Source organism: Salvelinus alpinus, chromosome 10, assembly GCF_045679555.1.
Source record: "Salvelinus alpinus chromosome 10, SLU_Salpinus.1, whole genome shotgun sequence".
NCBI classification, from domain to species: Eukaryota; Metazoa; Chordata; class Actinopteri; order Salmoniformes; family Salmonidae; genus Salvelinus; species Salvelinus alpinus.
The window spans coordinates 69702209-69723688 of NC_092095.1; the positions used below are offsets into that span (position 1 = coordinate 69702209).

Here is a 21480-nt window from a genome sequence, read left to right on the forward strand (position 1 = left end):
CTCTCTCTCTCTCTCTCTCTCTCTCTCTCTCTCTCTCTCTCTCTCTCTCTCTCTCTGTCTCTGTCTCTCTCTCTCTCTCTCGTTGATTAGGAAGCTGGGGATAGATTGTTCTGTTCTAAATCAAGTGTTAGTGATGCTGTTGATTAGGAAGCTGGGGATAGATTGTTCTGTTCTAAATCAAGTGTTAGTGATGCTGTTGATTAGGAAGCTGGGGATAGATTGTTCTGTTCTAAATCAAGTGTTAGTGATGCCGTTGCAATGATGGTGATCAAGTCTGATAAACAATGCTTCTGTTGTTCCTGTCATTCTCCTGTCATTGGTTGATCCTGGGCGTTATGTTATATCTCTGACGTCCCCTCCCTCTTTCTCCCCCTCCCTCTCTCTCTCTCCTTCTCTCACAGGTGTCCAACCTCCCTTCATCACCTCCACCACCACCTCAGGCCTGCAGTCTCCCTCTCTCCCCCCTCTCACCCCTTTCTGTCCCACCTGGAAGAAGACAAGACATTGGTCTGGAGAGTTGGCCCACCTCTAGATCCTACCCCAGACCACCCTAGTTCCAACCAGACTACAATCCAACATCCTACCCCAGACCACCCTAGTTCCAACCAGACTACAATCCTACATCCTACCCCAGACCACCCTAGTTCCAACCAGACTACAATCCAACATCCTACCCCAGACCACCCTAGTTCCAACCAGACTACAATCCAACATCCTACCCCAGACCACCCTAGTTCCAACCAGACTACAATCCAACATCCTACCCCAGACCACCCTAGTTCCAACCAGACTACAATCCAACATCCTACCCCAGACCACCCTAGTTCCAACCAGACTACAATCCTACATCCTACCCCAGACCACCCTAGTTCCAACCAGACTACAATCCAACATCCTACCCCAGACCACCCTAGTTCCAACCAGACTACAATCCAACATCCTACCCCAGACCACCCTAGTTCCAACCAGACTACAGTCCAACACCCTTCCCCTCCACCCCTCCCCAAACAGACGAGGGGGAGAGAGGAGCTTCGCCCCCCCCCCCATCCCCTCCCTCCCTTCTCTCCCCCCTCCCAACATGCAGCCTCGGGGCCTGTATGTAAGGGCCATGGTACAGCCCATCCCTCCCTCTCTCTCCCCCCTCCCAACATCCTAGAGAGTCATCCCTAGATTGAAATCTTGAACCACTCCACTGGGTAATGAAGTGAAGCTAAATGTTCTGATGTGAAACTGGGCTGGACCAGCGCTGACCGGACAGGAGAGAACAGGATGTGACTTCAGCATCAGCCCACCTCACTTCCTGTCCATCTCAACCGATAGAAAGACTGGATCACAGGCCTCAAATTCCACAATCACTCAATCAAACTTTATTTATAAAAGCCTTTTTACAACAACATTTCTCACAAAGTGCTTTACAGTAGTCACCTTAGTAAACTGATGTTTGACTTCCAAAGAGCAGGCATCGGCAGAGTGGCAAGGGACAACCTCCTTACAAGTGGAGATGTGTTAGCTAACCTCTGACCTGTGTCTGGGCTTGGCTGCTTGTTGGATCCAGACTGTAGTATTCAATCTACAGGCTTCTACTGACCGTAGCTAGCGCGTCAGCTTCTAGAATGTTCTATTAGGTTCTAGTGTGTTCTAATAGGTTCTAGTATGTTCTGTTAGGTGCTAGTATGTTCTCTTAGGTTCTAGTATGTTCTGTTAGGTTCTAGTATGTTCTATTAGATTATAGTATGTTCTGTTAGGTTCTAGTATGTTCTGTTAGGTTCTAGTGTGTTCTATTAGATTCTAGTAGGCTCTACCAGGCTGTCTGGCCCTGTGCTGTAGCCTCCTGGCCTGTGGCCATCCTCTCTGGCTCCAGCCTTGGGCGAGGCCCACCGTTCTCCCCCCTCCCCTGATCAACCTCCACCATTCGCCCCTCCCTCACCACGGCCGTCCTCCCCCCCCGCCCCCACCCTTCCTCCCCCTCCCATCACCACCACTCCCCCCATCATCACCATCACCCCTCTCACCCCCCATCTCACCCCCAGTCCCCTCCTCCCTCCTCCCCTGTGGTCACCATGACAACCACTCCCACTGCTCGTGAGCATCTCCTGGTGGTGAGGAGGCGCAACCCCCACATGCGCTACACTCTCAGCCCTGAAAACCTGCGCTCCCTCTCAGCCCAGGGCGGTGATGGCATCGGCCCTAGGGGTCACGGCGGGGAAAGGTCAGCTGGTGAACGGTCAGGGGTCGGAGGTCATGGAGAGGGTCATGGCAGCGGGCTACAAAGGGCCAATAGCGACACGGACCTGGTGACCTCGGAGAGCAGGTCATCGCTGACTGCGTCGACATACGAGTTCACGATGGGGCGGGGCCAAAACCTGGTCATCAACTGGGACATCAAGGAGGAAGTGGACGCCACGGACTGGATCGGACTCTACCACATCGGTGAGACACGGGGGGAGGACTAGGTCTTCAGGGGAAGAAGGGGTAGGGGGGTCAAAGTTTCCTTTATTGTCCCAGAAAGTTGGACATTCATTTAGCTACCTTCACATTTCAAAAACACACAAATCAATCATAGAACAAGATCCTCAATGGAGACCAAGGACACATGTTTAGAACAGAGCAGGAGAGGGTGTACAGTAGAGGGCTTCAGTACTGGAGGAATCACATGGCCATGTGGAAATGACTTCTAGCAGCTGAGATGTCTACTGTCAAGGTTAAGGGAATGAAGCTAAATACTGATGGACTGGGAGCTGAGGGAGAGAGAGAGGGATGAAGAGAGGAGGAGCGAGGGAGGATGAGAGGGGAGAGAGGGGGAGGGAGGGATGTAGGATGAGATGGAGGGAGGGAGGTAGAATGAGATGGAGGGAGGGAGGATGAGAGGGAGGAAGAGAGGGTAGAGGGAAGGAGGTAGGTAGGATGAGAGGGAGGATGAGAGGGGGAGGGAGGATGAGAGGGAGGGAAGGAGGTAGGTAGGATGAGAGGGAGGAAGAGAGGGGGAGGGAGGTAGGATGAGAGGCAGGAAGAGAGGGGAGTGGGAGGTAGGATGAGAGGGAGGAAGAGAGGGGGAGGGAGGGAGGGGGGGTAGGATGAGAGGGTGAGGATGGGGGAGGGAGGGAGGAAGAGAGGGGGTAGGTAGGATGAGAAGGGGAGGATGGGGGAGGGAGGGAGTTGGGTGAGAGGGTGAGGATGGGAGGGGGGAGGGTGAGAGGGTGAGGATGGGGGAGGGAGGGTGAGAGGGGGGAGGGAGGGAGGTAGGATGAGAGGGTGAGGATGGGGGAGGGAGGGAGGGTGACAGGGGGGAGGTAGGATGAGAAGGGGAGGATGGGGGAGGGAGTGGGTTGGGTGAGAGGGTGAGGATGGAGGGAGGGAGGTAGGATGAGAGGGTGAGGATGGGGGAGGGAGGGAGGGTGAGAGGGGGGAGGTAGGATGAGAAGGGGAGGATGGGGGAGGGAGTGGGTTGGGTGAGAGGGTGAGGATGGGGGAGGGAGGGAGGGTGATAGTGTGAGGATGGGGGAGGGAGGGAGGGTGAGAGGGGGAGGGAGGGAGATAGGATGATACGGGGAGGATGGGGGAGGGAGGTAGGATGAGAGGGTGAGGATGGGGGAGGGAGGGAGGGTGAGAGGGTGAGGATGGGGGAGGGAGAGAGGGTGATGATGGGGGAGGGAGGGAGATAGGAGGATGGGGGAGGGAGGTAGGATGAGAGGGTGAGGATGGGGGAGGTAGGGTGGGTGAGAGGGTGAGGATGGGGGAGGGAGAGAGGGTGATGATGGGGGAGGGAGGGAGGGTGAGGATGAGGGAGGTAAGATGAGAGGGTGAGGATGGGGAGGTCGGGTGAGGATGGGGGAGGGAGGTCGGATGAGAGGATGGGGGAGGGAGGGGGGAGAGGGGGGTAGGAGGAGAGGGTAATGATGGGAGGAGGGAGGGAGGAAGAGAGGGGGAGGGCGGGTGAGAGGGTGGGGATGGGGGAGGGAGGGAGGGTGAGGATGGGGGAGGGTGAGGATGGGGGAGGGAGGGAGGAAGAGGGGGTAGGAGGAGAGGGTAATGATGGGAGGAGGGAGGGAGGAAGAGAGGGTGAGGATGGGGGAGGGAGGGAGGGTGAGAGGGTGAGGATGGGGGAGGGTGAGGATGGGGGAGAGAGGGAGGGTGAGGATGGGGGAGGGTGAGAGGGTGAGGATGGGGGAGGGAGGAGAAAGCATTACGTCAGCATCACCTGAGATTATAAGAGAATTGTATCATGCTGTTATTTATTTCACCTTTATTTAACCAGGTAGGCTAGTTGAGAACAAGTTCTCATTTACAACTGCGACCTGGCCAAGATAAAGCATAGCAATTCGACACATACAACAACACAGAGTTACACATGGAGTAAACAAACATACAGTAGAACAAAATAAAATAAAAAGTCTATATACAGTGAGTGCAAATGAGGTAAGATAAGGGAGTTAAGGCAATAAAGCCTCACCCCTCGCCTCACCTCCTCCCCTCGCCTCACCTCCTCTCCTCTTCCCTCCTCTCCCCTCGCCTCACCGCCTCCCTTCGCCTCACCTCCTCTCCTCTTCCCCTCCTCTTCCCCTCCTCTCCCATCGCCTCACCTTCTTCCCTCGCCTCACCTCCTCTCCTCTTCCCCTCCTCTTCTTCCCCTCCTCTCCCGTCGCCTCACCTCCTTCCCTCGCCTCACCTCCTCTCCTCTTCCCCTCCTCCTCTTCCCTCCTCTTCCCCCGCCTCACCTCCTTCCCTCGCCTCATCTCCTCCCCTCCCCTCGCCTCACCTCCTCTCCTCTTCCCCTCCTCCTCTTTCCCTCCTCTCCCGTCGCCTCACCTCCTTCCCTCGCCTCACCTCCTCTCCTCTTCCCCTCCTCCTCTTCCCCTCCTCTCCCCTCGCCTCACCTCCTTCCCTCGCCTCACCTCCTCTCCTCTTCCCCTCCTCTTCTTCCCCTCCTCTCCCGTCGCCTCACCTCCTTCCCTCGCCTCCTCTCCTCTTCCCCTCCTCCTCTTCCCTCCTCTCCCGTCGCCTCACCTCCTTCCCTCGCCTCACCTCCTCTCCTCTTCCCCTCCTCTTCTTCCCCTCCTCTCCCGTCACCTCACCTCCTTCCCTCGCCCCATCTCCTCTCCTCTTCCCCTCCTCCTCTTCCCTCCTCTCCCGTCGCCTCACCTCCTTCCCTCGCCTCACCTCCTCTCCTCTTCCCCTCCTCCTCTTCCCTCCTCTCCCGTCGCCTCACCTCCTTCCCTCGCCTCACCTCCTCCCCTCGCCTCACCTCCTCTCCTCTTCCCCTCCTCCTCTTACCTCCTCTCCCGTCGCCTCACCTCCTTCCCTCGTCTCACCTCCTTTCCTCTTCTTCTCCTCCTCTCCCGTCGCCTCACCTCCTCTCCTCTTCCCCTCCTCCTCTTCCCCTCCTCTCCCGTCCCCTCACCTCCTTCCCTCGCCTCACCTCCTCTCCTCTTCCCCTCCTCCTCTTCCCCTCCTCTCCCGTCGCCTCACCTCCTTCCCTCGCCTCACCTCCTCTCCTCTTCCCCTCCTCCTCTTCCCTCCTCTCCCGTCGCCTCACCTCCTTCCCTCGCCTCACCTCCTCTCCTCTTCCCCTCCTCTTCTTCCCCTCCTCTCCCGTCGCCTCACCTCCTCCCCTCCCCTCCCCTCGCCTCACCTCCTCTCCTCTTCCCCTCCCCCTCTTCCCTCCTCTCCCGTCGCCTCACCTCCTTCCCTCGCCTCACCTCCTCTCCTCTTCCCCTCCTCTCCCGTCGCCTCACCTCCTTCCCTCGCCTCACCTCCTCTCCTCTTCCCCTCCTCCTCTTCCCTCCTCTCCCGTCGCTTCACCTCCTTCCCTCGCCTCACCTCCTCTCCTCTTCCCCTCCTCCTCTTCCCTCCTCTCCCGTCGCTTCACCTCCTTCCCTCGCCTCACCTCCTCTCCTCTTCCCCTCCTCCTCTTCCCTCCTCTCCCATCGCCTCACCTCCTTCCCTCGCCTCACCTCCTCTCCTCTTCCCCTCCTCCTCTCCTGTCGCCTCCTCTTCCCATCCTTTCTTTCTCATATCGCTGTCTCTTTCCTTTTCTCACCCTGACGATCAAGTTTAATTACTTATCCCTGGTGCTGTGTGTGTGTGTGTGTGTGTGTGTGTGTGTGTGTGTGTGTGTGTGTGTGTGTGTGTGTGTGTGTGTGTGTGTGTGTGTGTGTGTGTGTGTGTGTGTGTGTGTGTGTGTGTGTGTGTGTGTGTGTGTGTTTTGTGGCACTACGTGATGAGCAGTGAGAAAAGTGCAAGTGATGAATACACTGGACCACAGCCAGGCAGGCTGAGATAATCACAGTGTCAGTGTGTATGTGTGTGTCCTCTCCTGGCAAACGTTGTGTTTATGTGCATAATGTGTGTGTGTGTGTGTCCTCTCCTGGTGCTGTGTTTGTGTGTGTGTGTACATAATGTGTGTGTGTATTAGCTACAGTGCATTCAGAAAGTATTCAGACCTCTTGACTTTTTCAAATGAAATTGTATTTGTCACATGCGCCGAATACAACAGGTCGTAGACCTTACAGTGAAATGCTTACTTACAAGCCCTTAACCAACAATGCAGTTTTAAGAAAAATAAGTGTTAAGTAAACAATATGAAATAAAAGTAACAAATAATTAAATAGCAGCAGTAAAATAACAGTAGCAACAGAGAGTAGCAGCAGCGTAAAAGGGGGGGGGGGAGGAGGAGGAGGGGAAGAGGAGGCAAGGACAGGAGAGGAGAGGAGGAGGAGGGGAAGAGGAGGGGAGGGGAGGGGAAGAGGAGGGAAGGACAGGAGAGGAGAGGAGGGGAGGGGAGGGGAAGAGGAGGGAAGGAGAGGAGAGGAGGGGAGGGGAGGGGAGGGGAAGAGGAGGGAAGGACAGGAGGGGAGGGAAGAACAGGAGAGGACGGGAGGGGAAGAGGAGGGAAGGACAGGAGAGGAGGGGAGGGGAGGGGAAGAGGAGGGAAGGACAGGAGAGGAGAGGAGAGGAGAGGAGAGGAGAGGAGAGGAGAGGAGAGGAGGGGAGGGGAGGGAAGGACAGGAGAGGAGGGGAGGGGAGGGGAGGGGAAGAGGAGGGAAGGACAGGAGAGGAGAGGAGGGGAGGGGAGGGGAAGAGGAGGGAAGGACAGGAGAGGAGGGGAGGGAAGAACAGGAGAGGACGGGAGGGGAAGAGGAGGGAAGGACAGGAGAGGAGGGGAGGGGAAGAGGAGGGAAGGACAGGAGAAGAGAAGAGGGGATTGATGCAATTATTGTGGGTAGCCATTTGATTAGCTGTTCAGGAGTCTTATGGCTTGGGTGTAGAAGCTGTTAAGAAGCCTTTTGGACCTAAACTTGGCGCTCGGGTGCCGCTTGCCGTGCGGTAGCAGAGAGAACAGTCTATGGCTAGGGTGGCTGGAGTCTTTGACAATTTTTAGGACCTTCCTCTAACACCACCTGATATAGAGGTCCCGGATGGCAGGAAGCTTGGCCCCAGTTTGTGGGATAATGGTGTTGGTGTGAGCCATGACCAGCCTTGTTTTCCACATTTTGTTACGTTACAGCCTTATTCTAAAATTGAATAAAACCTTTTTCCCCCCCTCATCAATTTACACACAATACCACATAATGACAAAGCAAAAACAGGTTTTAAGAAATGTTTTCAAATGTATAATAAAAAAAAACGAATGGCACATTTACATAAGTATTCAGACCCTTTACTCAGTACTTTGTTTAAGCACCTTTGGCAGCGATTACAGCCTCGAGTCTTCTTGGGTATGATGCTACAAGCTTGGCACACCTGTATTTGGGGAGATTCTCCCATTTTTCTCTGCAGATCCTCTCAAGCTCTGTCAGATGGTTGGGGAGCATTGCTGCACAGCTATTTTCAGGTCTCCAGAGATGTTCGCTCGGGTTCAAGTCCGGGCTCCGGCTGGGCCACTCAAGGACATTCAGAGACTTGTCCTGAAGGCACACCTGCGTTGTCTTGGCTGTGTGCTTAGGGTGGTTGTTCTGTTGGAAGGTGAACCTTCGCCCCAGTCTGAGGTCCTGAGCACTCTGGAGCAGGTTTTCATTAAGGATCTCTCTGTACTTTGCTCCGTTCATCTTTCCCTCGATCCTGACTAGTCTCCCAGTCCCTGATACTGATGAACATCCCCACAGCATGATGTTGCCACCACCATGCTTCACCAAAGGGATGGTACCAGGTTTCTTCCAGGCGTGACACTTGGCTTTCAGGCCAAAGAGTTTAATATTGGTTTCATCAGACCAGAGAATCTTGTTTCTCATGGTCTGAGTCCTTTTAGGTGCTTTTTGGCAAACTGCAAGCAGGCTATCGTGCATTTTACTGAGGAGTGGCATCCATCTGGCCACTCTACCATAAAGCCCTGATTGGTGGAGTGCTGCAGAGACTGTTGTCCTTCTGGAAGGTTCTCCCATCTCCACAGAGGACCTCTGGAGCTCTGTCAGAGTTTTCCATTGGGTTCTTGGTCACCTCCCTGACCAAGGCCCTTCTCCCCAATGGCTCAGTTTGGCCGGGCAGCAAGCTCTAGGAAGATCTTGGTGGCTCCAAACATCTTCAATTTAAGAAGGATGGAGGCCACTGTGTTCTTGGGTACCTTCAATGCTGCAGAAATATTTTGGTACCCTTCCCCAGATCTGTGCCTCTACACAATCCTGTCACGGAGCTCTACGGACAATTCTTTCGACCTCACGGTTTGATTTTCAGTCTGACATGCACGGTCAACTGTGGGACCTTATATAGACAGTTGTGTGCCTTTCTGCCTGGACTTTTGGACAATAGTGAGTAGTGGTCTTCTGTACATCCTGGACAGTAGTGAATAGTGGACTTCTGTACATCCTGGACAGTAGTGAATAGTGGACTTCTGTACATCCTGGACAGTAGTGAATAGTGGTCTTCTGTACATCCTGGACAGTAGAGAGTAGTGGACATCTGTACATCCTGGACAGTAGAGAGTAGTGGTGTCAGCTTCAGTTCTTTAATTATCTTCTCATTATCATCAGCCTGCTATCAGAGGGCACTTCCTGCCACACACACACACACACACACACACACACACACACACACACACACACACACACACACACACACACACACACACACACACACACACACACACACACACACACACACACACACACACACACACACACACACACACACACATACTCATACACACATCCTGAACACGATAGTGTCAGCAGCAGCCAGTAGAGAGAGTGATGGCCAGTGAAAGGCGATCCATCCACTCTCTACACCAGGCTCTGTGTGTGGAGGTATTGACCGGGGCGGGGGAAAGACCTGAGATGTGTCCCCCAGAGAGATGCATCATTCTGGCCCTGGGCCATCCACCCCTGCCCTGGAGCCAACACGGCTCCATTACCGGCACCTACCGTATGTCCTGCCTCCCCTCTCTCTCATCTCCTCCATCGCTCCATCCTCCTCTCTCTCCCCCTCCATCACTCCATCCTCCTCTCTCATCCTCCTCTCTCCCCCTCCATCACTCATCCTCCTCTCTCTAACCCCTCCATCACTCCATCCTCCTCTCTCTCCCCCTCCATCACTCATCCTCCTCTCTCTAACCCCTCCATCACTCCATCCTCCTCTCTCTCCCCCTCCATCACTCATCCTCCTCTCCTCCATCACTCCATCCTCCTCTCTCTCCTCCATCACTCCATCCTCCTCTCTCTCCTCCATCACTCCATCCTCCTCTAACCCCTCCATCACTCCATCCTCCTCTCTCTCCCCCTCCATCACTCATCCTCCTCTCTCTAACCCCTCCATCACTCCATCCTCCTCTCTCTAACCCCTCCATCACTCATCCTCCTCTCCTCCATCACTCCATCCTCCTCTCTCTCCTCCATCACTCCATCCTCCTCTCTCTCCTCCATCACTCCATCCTCCTCTCCTGACATTACCTGGGTTATTCATTAAATATGCAGAGCCTCTGGGGAGGTAGTGTGAACATAGTGCTGGTGTGTCATCATAGTGGTCTCTGACTTGTAGTCAGACTCTCTCAGGTGGAACAAACTTAAACCTGTACCCTTTTTTCAATGCTGAATTGAATGTCATTGAGAAAACAGAAAGGGGTCATAATGTATTTTTTCACTTCCTTTCTGAATATAAAAGTAATCCAAGAAGTAATTATGTAGTTTTTCAAAAGTATCTGTAATCTGATTACAATATTTTAGCTGGTTAATGTAATTCATTACAGTTACAGTTTTTTGTAAATCAGATGATATGTTATCGGTTACTCCCCAACCCTGTCTGTGTGTGTGTGTGTCTGTGTGTGTGTGTGTGTGTGTGTGTGTGTGTGTGTGTGTGTGTGTGTGTGTGTGTGTGTGTGTGTGTGTGTGTGTGTGTGTGTGTGTGTGTGTGTGTGTGTGTGTGTGTGTGTGTGTGTGTGTGTGTGTGTGTGTGTGTGTGTGTGTGTGTGTGTGTGTGTGTGAGACTTGTGACTTGTGACTGTTATCACTTGCCACCCTGGCCTGGATCCTGTCCAGGCCATCTTGTTATTGATTGTGACATGGTGTGAGTTGAGTCGTGGCTCTGAGGGGAGACTGGGTGATAACACAGGAGACATATTCATCATGGTCAACTCTGTCACATACTATCTGAGTGACAGATACACCACACACACACACACAAACATCTGTCACACACTGTCTGAATGATACATGGACTATGTCAGACGTTTGTCATCCTACACAGCTCAATGACAACAGGAAAGTGACCATAGTATCTGTAGCAGCTACTGCTTGACTAGGTTACAGCATCAGATACACTAGGTTATAATAGGTTACAGCATCAGATACACTAGGTTATAATAGGTTACAGCATCAGCTACTGTTACACTAGGTTACAGCATCAGCTCCTGTTACACTAGGTTACAGCATCAGCTACTGTTACACTAGGTTACAGCATCAGCTACTGTTACACTAGGTTACAGCATCAGCTACTGTTACACTAGGTTACAGCATCAGCTACTGTTACACTAGGTTACAGCATCAGCTACTGTTACACTAGGTTACAGCATCAGCTACTGTTACACTGGGTTACAGCATCAGATACTGTTACACTGGGTTACAGCATCAGCTACTGTTACACTAGGTTACAGCATCAGATACACTAGGTTACAGCATCAGCTCCTGTTACACTAGGTTACATCATCAGCTCCTGTTACACTAGGTTACAGCATCAGCTACTGTTACACTGGGTTACAGCATCAGCTACTGTTACACTAGGTTACAGCATCAGCTACTGTTACACTAGGTTACAGCATCAGCTACTGTTACACTGGGTTACAGCATCAGCTACTGTTACACTAGGTTACAGCATCAGCTACTGTTACACTAGGCTACAGCATCAGCTAGTGTTACACTAGGTTACATCATCAGATACACTAGGTTACAGCATCAGCTACTGTTACACTAGGTTACAGCATCAGCTACTGTTACACTAGGTTACATCATCAGCTACTGTTACACTAGGTTACAACATCAGCTAGTGTTACACTAGGTTACAGCATCAGATACACTAGGTTACAGCATCAGATACTGTTACACTAGGTTACAGCATCAGCTACTGTTACACTAGGTTACAGCATCAGCTACTGTTACACTAGGTTACAGCATCAGATACTGTTACACTAGGTTACAGCATCAGCTACTGTTACACTAGGTTACAGCATCAGCTACTGTTACACTAGGTTACAGCATCAGCTACTGTTACACTAGGTTACAGCAGTACATTAAGGCCTGTCAGTTGCGTCATGGTGTGTGTCAGTTCTCTGACCGTCTACATCAGTAGTGTTAGGGCCTGTTTCAGCTTGGTTTCTGCCTGTCATTAGTACTGTTGGGCTCCCGAGTGGCACAGCGGTCTTAGGCACCTCAATGCAAGAGGCGTCACTACAGTCCCGGGTTCGAATCAAGGCTGTATCACATCCGGCTGTGATTGGGAGTCCCATAGGGCAGCGCACAGTTGTCCCAGCGTCGTTCGGGTTTGACCCGGGGTCGGCCGTCATTGTAAATAAGACTTGTTTCTTAACCGACTTGCCTCGTTACTAAATAAAGGTGAAATAACAATAAAACATTTATAAATAACACGTGTCAGTTGTGTTACGTCTGATTCAGTAAACCTGTTGATGAGACGTGTCCTGCCAATGTATGGGGCTGTCAGTTGTGTTACGTCTGATTCAGTAAAACTGTTGATGAGACGTGTCCTGCCAATGTATGGGGCTGTCAGTTGTGTTATGGCCTAAGTCAGCACTGTTACAGCCTATATCAGTGATGTGACTGTGTGTGTCCCCTCCCCAGATGAGACGTGTCCTGCCAACGTGTGGGACTCTAAGAACCGCGGGGTGAACGGCACCCAGAGAGGACAGATCGTCTGGAGGCTGGAGCCTGGACCTTACTTCATGGAGCGTGAGTATAGTGTGTGTGTGTCATACGTGTGTGTGTGTGTGTGTGTATTGTGTGTGTGTGTTAATGTTTATGAAGGACTGTTTGTGTGTGTTCAGGATGATTAGAACAATAGAAGCTGTCTGTGTGTGTGTTCAGGATGATTAGAACAATAGAAGCTGTGTGTGTGTGTGTTCAGGATGATTAGAACAATAGAAGCTGTGTGTGTGTGTGTTCAGGATGATTAGAACAATAGCAGCTGTCTGTGTGTGTGTTCAGGATGATTAGAACAATAGAAGCTGTGTGTGTGTGTGTTCAGGATGATTAGAACAATAGCAGCTGTCTGTGTGTGTGTTCTTTCCTCAGCTGAGACTAAGATCTGCTTTAAGTACTACCATGGAGTGAGTGGTGGCCTGAGAGCAACAACCCCCTGCATCACCGTCAACAACCCAGGACTTCCTGTGAGTCTGTCTGTCTGTCTGTTTATGAAGGAGTTTTTATGTATCAAGTAACTGTATGCCAGATGGTGTAGCTGCATCTTAGGCAAGCTTATCTGGTTGTGTAGAGAGAGATGTGTGTGTGTGTGTGTGTGTGTGTGTGTGTGTGTGTGTGTGTGTGTGTGTGTGTGTGTGTGTGTGTGTGTGTGTGTGTGTGTGTGTGTGTGTGTGTGTGTGTGTGTGTGTGTGTGTGTGTGTGTGTGTGTGTGTGTGTGTGTGTGTGTGTTAGATATCAATCTGAATGTGTCAGTTGGACTATATTAGATATCACTCTGAATGTGTCAGTTGGACTATATTAGATATCAATCTGAATGTGTCAGTTGGACTATATTAGATATCACTCTGAATGTGTCAGTTGGACTATATTAGATATCAATCTGAATGTGTCAGTTGGACTATATTAGATATCAATCTGAATATGTCAGTTGGACTATATTAGATATCACTCTGAATGTATCAGTTGGACTATATTAGATATCAATCTGAATGGATCAGTTGGACTATATTAGATATCACTCTGAATGTATCAGTTGGACTATATTAGATATCAATCTGAATGTATCAGTTGGACTATATTAGATATCAATCTGAATGTATCAGTTGGACTATATTAGATATCAATCTGAATATGTCAGTTGGACTATATTAGATATCACTCTGAATGTATCAGTTGGACTATATTAGATATCAATCTGAATGTATCAGTTGGACTATATTAGATATCAATCTGAATATGTCAGTTGGACTATATTAGATATCACTCTGAATGTATCAGTTGGACTATATTAGATATCAATCTGAATGTATCAGTTGGACTATATTAGATATCAATCTGAATATGTCAGTTGGACTATATTAGATATCAATCTGAATGTATCAGTTGGACTATATTAGATATCAATCTGAATGTATCAGTTGGACTATATTAGATATCACTCTGAATGTATCAGTTGGACTATATTAGATATCAATCTGAATATGTCAGTTGGACTATATTAGATATCACTCTGAATGTATCAGTTGGACTATATTAGATATCAATCTGAATGTATCAGTTGGACTATATTAGATATCAATCTGAATATGTCAGTTGGACTATATTAGATATCACTCTGAATGTATCGGTTGGACTATATTAGATATCAATCTGAATGTATCAGTTGGACTATATTAGATATCAATCTGAATATGTCAGTTGGACTATATTAGATATCACTCTGAATGTATCAGTTGGACTATATTAGATATCAATCTGAATGTATCAGTTGGACTATATTAGATATCAATCTGAATATGTCAGTTGGACTATATTAGATATCACTCTGAATGTATCAGTTGGACTATATTAGATATCAATCTGAATATGTCAGTTGGACTATATTAGATATCACTCTGAATGTATCAGTTGGACTATATTAGATATCAATCTGAATGTATCAGTTGGACTATATTAGATATCAATCTGAATATGTCAGTTGGACTATATTAGATATCACTCTGAATGTATCAGTTGGACTATATTAGATATCAATCTGAATGGATCAGTTGGACTATATTAGATATCAATCTGAATATGTCAGTAGGACTATATTAGATATCACTCTGAATGTATCAGTTGGACTATATTAGATATCAATCTGAATGGATCAGTTGGACTATATTAGATATCAATCTGAATATGTCAGTTGGACTATATTAGATATCAATCTGAATGTGTCAGTTGGACTATATTAGATATCACTCTGAATGTGTCAGTTGGACTATATTAGATATCACTCTGAATGTATCAGTTGGACTATATTAGATATCACTCTGAATGTGTCAGTTGGACTATATTAGATATCAATCTGAATATGTCAGTTGGACTATATTAGATATCAATCTGAATATGTCAGTTGGACTATATTAGATATCAATCTGAATGTGTCAGTTGGACTATATTAGATATCAATCTGAATATGTCAGTTGGACTATATTAGATATCAATCTGAATGTGTCAGTTGGACTATATTAGATATCAATCTGAATATGTCAGTTGGACTATATTAGATATCAATCTGAATGTATCAGTTGGACTATATTAGATATCACTCTGAATGTGTCAGTTGGACTATATTAGATATCACTCTGAATGTGTCAGTTGGACTATATTAGATATCACTCTGAATGTATCAGTTGGACTATATTAGATATCAATCTGAATGTATCAGTTGGACTATATTAGATATCAATCTGAATGTGTCAGTTGGACTATATTAGATATCAATCTGAATGTATCAGTTGGACTATATTAGATATCACTCTGAATGTATCAGTTGGACTATATTAGATATCACTCTGAATGTGTCAGTTGGACTATATTAGATATCAATCTGAATGTGTCAGTTGGACTATATTAGATATCAATCTGAATGTATCAGTTGGACTATATTAGATATCAATCTGAATGTGTCAGTTGGACTATATTAGATATCACTCTGAATGTATCAGTTGGACTATATTAGATATCAATCCGAATGTGTCAATCTGAATGTGTCAAAAGTGAAATAACAATACAAATTAACAAAATAATAGACATTTCAAATGTCATATTATGTCTATATTCAGTGTTGTAATGATGTGCAAATAGTACAAAAGGGAAAATAAATAAACATAAATATAGGTTGTATTTAGAATGGTGTTTTCTCTCTCTCTCTCTCTCTCTCTCTCTCTCTCTCTCTCTCTCTCTCTCTCTCTCTCTCTCTCTCTCTCTCTCTCTCTCTCTCTCTCTCTCTCTCCACCCCCTCTCTCTCTCTCCACCCCCTCCATCTCTCTCTCCACTCCTCTCTCCCCCCTCCCTCCCTCCTCTCTTTCTCCTCTACCCCCCTCTCCCTTCCTCCCTCCATCCCACCAAACCTCCCCCTCTCCCTCCCTCCCTCCCTCCCTCCATCCCTACCCCCCTACCCCTCTCCCACCCTCCAAACCTCCCCCTCTCCCTCCCTCCCTCCCTCCATCCCTACCCCCCTACCCCTCTCCCACCCTCCAAACCTCCCCCTCTCCTTCTCCTTCCCTCCCTTCATCCCTATCACTTCCTGAGTTCACTAATACCAGCTGGCACAAATTAATTTGATATGAAATTCAGAGCGTTAATCTTCCAATCGGAGGAAGCGTCTGGCAGGCAGCCATGTTGGTTTTATGACAGGATTTGACAGATTACCAGATGCCCAGTCCACCTGATCTCTCTCTCTGACCCTCCTATATATCACTCTCCAAAATATCTCATTGTTCCACTGTGCTGTACTGCTCTGTGTTGATGGTATATTTTCCAGTCTTGTTGACCCTCAACCACAAGTCTCATGTCTGTGGTATTATCTTGTCCTATACTAACATCTCTCATTGGTTGAGTTCCCGTCACAGCTCATCTCCCATTGGTTGTTTCCTTGCCAGGTTAGAGCCGAGGGTCAAGCTGAGGGCCAATCAGTGACAGAGAACTGTCGGAAACTCGTCAGCTTCACTTTATCAGGTCAGTTATTGTTGATTGGTAGCTTGTCTCAATCTACACTGGTCTGGTGTGATCTGCACTGCCTCCCTGTGGTTGAGATGTGTTACTGCACTTGACCTCTTGTCAAGCACTCCTGGACCAGAGTTGTCTACCGACCCCTGGTATACAGACACTCCTGGACCAGAGTTGTCTACCGACCCCTGGTATACAGTCACTCCTGGACCAGAGTTGCCTACCGACCCCTGGTATACAGTCACTCCTGGACCAGAGTTGTCTACCGACACCTGGTATACAGACACTCCTGGACCAGAGTTGCCTACCGACCCCTGGTATACAGTCACTCCTGGACCAGAGTTGCCTACCGACCCCTGGTATACAGTCACTCCTGGACCAGAGTTGCCTACCGACCCCTGGTATACAGTCACTCCTGGACCAGAGTTGCCTACCGACCCCTGGTATACAGTCACTCCTGGACCAGAGTTGCCTACCGACCCCTGGTATACAGTCACTCCTGGACCAGAGTTGTCTACCGACCCCTGGTATACAGGCCCTCCTGGACCAGAGTTGTCTACCGACCCCTGGTATACATTATGAAGTAGAGCTCTCTCTGAGTCTCTCTGTAGAGATCCTATTGTGTTTAAAATAAATGTATTATTTCATTATTCTGTGTGTGTATATGGTATAACTCCACAGCTGTATCTGTGTAGATACCCATGAGCTTTATATATTTACAGTATATTTACGGTATATTTACAGTATATTTACAGTATACATGGTATGTGTCTTTCTCTATAGATATCCGTGCGTTGGGTCTGAAGAAGGGGATGTTCTTTAACCCTGACCCCTACCTGAAGATGTCCATCCATCCTGGGAAGAAGAGTGGCTTCCCCACCTTCACCCACCACGGACAGGAACGCCGCTCCGCCATCATATCTAACACCACCAACCCTGTCTGGCCCGGAGAGGTGATACACACACACACACACACACACACACGGACACACACACACACACGGACACACACGGACACACACGGACACGGACACGGACACGGACACGGACACGGACACGGACACGGACACGGACACGGACACGGACACGGACACGGACACGGACACGGACACGGACACGGACACGGACACGGACACGGACACAGACACAGACACAGACACAGACACAGACACAGACACAGACACAGACACAGACACAGACACAGACACAGACACAGACACAGACACAGACACAGACACAGACACAGACACAGACACAGACACAGACACAGACACAGATCCAGGCATACAGGCACAAACGCTAGAGCGCAAACACATATTCTCACACACACACATATATACACTGTAAAATAATGCTTTCCAATTCTCTCTCTCTCTCTCTGTCAGAAGTACACATTTGTGGCTCTGATGACGGATGTCTTGGAAATCGAGGTGAAGGATAAGTTTTCTAAAAGCCGACCAATCATCAAGCGCTTCCTGGGTCAGCTGACCATCCCAGTGCAGAGGCTGCTAGAGAGACCTAATGCAGAGTGAGTCAACTGGAAACCACAACACACACACACTCAGAGATACATTTCTTACCGGCTTCAGCACTGTCCTTAGTAACTAGACCTTATTTAATCAATAGTAATCATTGTAACGTTTAAATAACCATGTATTGGTCATGTTGACCTACAGCTGAGTCTGAATGGTTTGTAATGTGTGTTTATATCCACAGGGACCAGCCGCTAAGCTATGCCCTGTGTCGTCGTCTGCCCACGGACCATGTGAGCGGCCAGCTGCAGTTCAGAGTGGACATGACCTCTGGACATGACGGTAAGGACATGACCTCTGGACATGACGGTAAGGACATGACCTCTGGACATGACAGTAAGGCCATGACCTCTGGACATGACGGAAAGGACATGCCCTCTGGACATGACGGTAAGGACATGACGGTAAGGACATGACGGTAAGGACATGACCTCTGGACATGACGGTAAGGACATGACGGTAAGGACGGTAAGGACATGACCTCTGGACATGACGGTAAGGACATGCCCTCTGGACATGACAGTAAGGACATGCCCTCTGGACATGACGGTAAGGACATGACGGTAAGGACATGACCTCTGGACATGACGGTAAGGACATGACCTCTGGACATGACGGTAAGGACATGACCTCTGGACATGACAGTAAGGACATGACGGTAAGGACATGACCTCTGGACATGACGGTAAGGACATGTCCTCTGGACATGACAGTAAGGACATGACGGTAAGGGCATGACCTCTGGACATGACGGTAAGGACATATCCTCTGGACATGACAGTAAGGACATGACAGTAAGGACATGACCTCTGGACATGACGGTAAGGACATGTCCTCTGGACATGACAGTAAGGACATGTCCTCTGGACATGACAGTAAGGACATGCCCTCTGGACATGACCTCTGGACATGACGGTAAGGACATGTCCTCTGGACATGACAGTAAGGACATGACGGTAAGGGCATGACCTCTGGACATGACGGTAAGGACATGTCCTCTGGACATGACAGTAAGGACATGTCCTCTGGACATGACGGTAAGGACATGACCTCTGGACATGACGGTAAGGACATGACCTCTGGACATGACGGTAAGGACATGGGAGAGGGCATAGCAGTAAGGACATGACGGTAAGGGCATGACCTCTGGACATGATGGTAAGGACATGTCCTCTGGACATGACAGTAAGGACATGTCCTCTGGACATGACGGTAAGGACATGTCCTCTGGACATGATGGTAAGGACATGACCTCTGGACATGACGGTAAGGACATGACCTCTGGACATGACGGTAAGGACATGACCTCTGGACATGACGGTAAGGACATGACCTCTGGACATGACGGTAAGGACATGACCTCTGGACATGAGGGTAAGGACCTGACCTCTGGACATGACGGTAAGGGCATGACGGTAAGGACCTGGGAGAGGGCATAGCAGTAAGGACATGATGGTAAGGACATGACAGTAAGGGCATGGCAGTAAGGACATGGGAGTAAGGACATGGGAGAGGGCATGGCAGTAAGGTCATGATGGTAATGACATGACAGTAAGGGCATGGCAGTAAGGACATGGGAGAGAGCATGGGAGAAGGCATGGCAGTAAGGACATGGGAGAGGGCATGGGAGAGGGCATGGGAGAGGGAGGGCATGGCAGTAAGGACATGGGAGAGGGCATGGGAGAAGGCATGGCAGTAAGGACATGGGAGAGGGCATGGCAGTAAGGACATGGGAGAGGGCATGGGAGAGGGCATGACAGAAGGACATACTAAAGTAATAACATCTGAGAGGGAGAGGCTTTGTGTTGATCCGCTTATGTTAGACTGATTATATATATTTGGATTAAAGCGTCTGCTAAATCACATATTATATTCATGACTTTTGAATGTCACACACCCATCAACCAAATGCTGTGTGTGAGTTTTAAAGGTAAACCTGTTTTCTCCTTCCTGCCTCCCTCCCTCCCTGACAGACGGCTCTCCTGATGCCATGGGTTCCATCTTGGGTTTGTCAGTGAACGGGGACCCTGGGAGCCCCTCTGACGATGAAGACCCCCAGCCTTCCTCCAGGGCCCGGGGCCCCTCTCCTACAGGTTCCTACTCCTCCCTGCTCAACGGAGAGGTCCACAGGGATGGAGACGATGTCTGGAGTGACGCCCGGGGGGCGGTAGGCGAGCTAGACGTCCTGGGTAAAAGTCCTAAAGCTGTGTTGTCTTTATGATTGTCTGTATGTCTGATGTAACTGTCACTCTTATTTGTATGTTTCATGTAACTGTCATACTGTTAGTATGTTTCATGTAACTGTTAGTATGTTTCATGTAACTGTTAGTATGTTTCATGTAACTGTCATACTGTCACTCTGTTTCATGTAACTGTCATACTGTTAGTATGTTTCATGTAACTGTCATACTGTTAGTATGTTTCATGTAACTGTTAGTATGTTTCATGTAACTGTTAGTATGTTTCATGTAACTGTTAGTATGTTTCATGTAACTGTTAGTATGTTTCATGTAACTGTCATACTGTCACTCTGTTTAATGTAACTGTCATACTGTTAGTATGTTTCATGTATCTGTTAGAATGTTTCATGTAACTGTTAGTATGTTTCGTGTAACTGTCATACTGTCACTATGTTTCATGTAACCGTCATACTGTTAGTATGTTTCATGTAATTGTCATACTGTTAGTATGTTTCATGTCACTGTCATACTGTTAGTATGTTTCATGTCACTGTCATACTGTTAGTATGTTTCATGTAACCGTCATACTGTTAGTATGTTTCATGTAACCGTCATACTGTTAGTATGTTTCACGTAACCGTCATACTGTTAGTATGTTTCATGTAACTGTCATACTGTTAGTATGTTTCATGTAACCGTCATACTGTTAGTATGTTTCATGTAACCGTCATACTGTTAGTATGTTTCATGTAACCGTCATACTGTTAGTATGTTTCATGTAACTGTCATACTGTTAGTATGTTTCATGTAACCGTCATACTATTAGTATGTTTCATGTAACTGTCATACTGTTAGTATGTTTCATGTAACCGTCATACTGTTAGTATGTTTCATGTAACTGTCATACTGTTAGTATGTTTCATGTAACCGTCATACTATTAGTATGTTTCATGTAACTGTCATACTGTTAGTATGTTTCATGTAACCGTCATACTGTTAGTATGTTTCATGTAACCGTCATACTGTTAGTATGTTTCATGTAACTGTCATACTGTTAGTATGTTTCATGTAACCGTCATACTATTAGTATGTTTCATGTAACTGTCATACTGTTAGTATGTTTCATGTAACCGTCATACTGTTAGTATGTTTCATGTAACTGTCATAGTGTTAGTATGTTTCATGTAATTGTCATAGTGTTAGTATGTTTCATGTAACCGTCATACTATTAGTATGTTTCATGTAACTGTCATACTGTTAGTATGTTTCATGTAACCGTCATACTGTTAGTATGTTTCATGTAACTGTCATAGTGTTAGTATGTTTCATGTAATTGTCATAGTGTTAGTATGTTTCATGTAACCGTCATACTGTTAGTATGTTTCATGTAACTGTCATACTGTTAGTATGTTTCATGTA

At 48.3% G+C, this 21480-nt stretch overlaps 1 protein-coding gene across 2 annotated transcripts in view; it reads left to right on the forward strand.

Annotated features, from left to right (window-relative positions):
• Positions 1-404: 404 nt before the first annotated feature.
• LOC139532758 (E3 ubiquitin-protein ligase HECW2-like) overlaps positions 405-21480 on the forward strand; it is a 68639-nt gene continuing 47563 nt past the window's right edge. The window contains exons 1-8 of one of the 2 annotated variants that reach the window (XM_071330764.1): positions 405-2430; positions 12276-12383; positions 12726-12820; positions 16283-16358; positions 17133-17302; positions 17735-17877; positions 18066-18163; positions 19855-20070. In XM_071330764.1, the coding sequence (XP_071186865.1) occupies positions 2061-2430; positions 12276-12383; positions 12726-12820; positions 16283-16358; positions 17133-17302; positions 17735-17877; positions 18066-18163; positions 19855-20070 (1276 nt within the window). In that variant the 5' untranslated portion in view covers positions 405-2060. The remainder of the gene's footprint in view (positions 2431-12275; positions 12384-12725; positions 12821-16282; positions 16359-17132; positions 17303-17734; positions 17878-18065; positions 18164-19854; positions 20071-21480) is intronic. The other variant, XM_071330765.1, reaches the window with a different exon arrangement.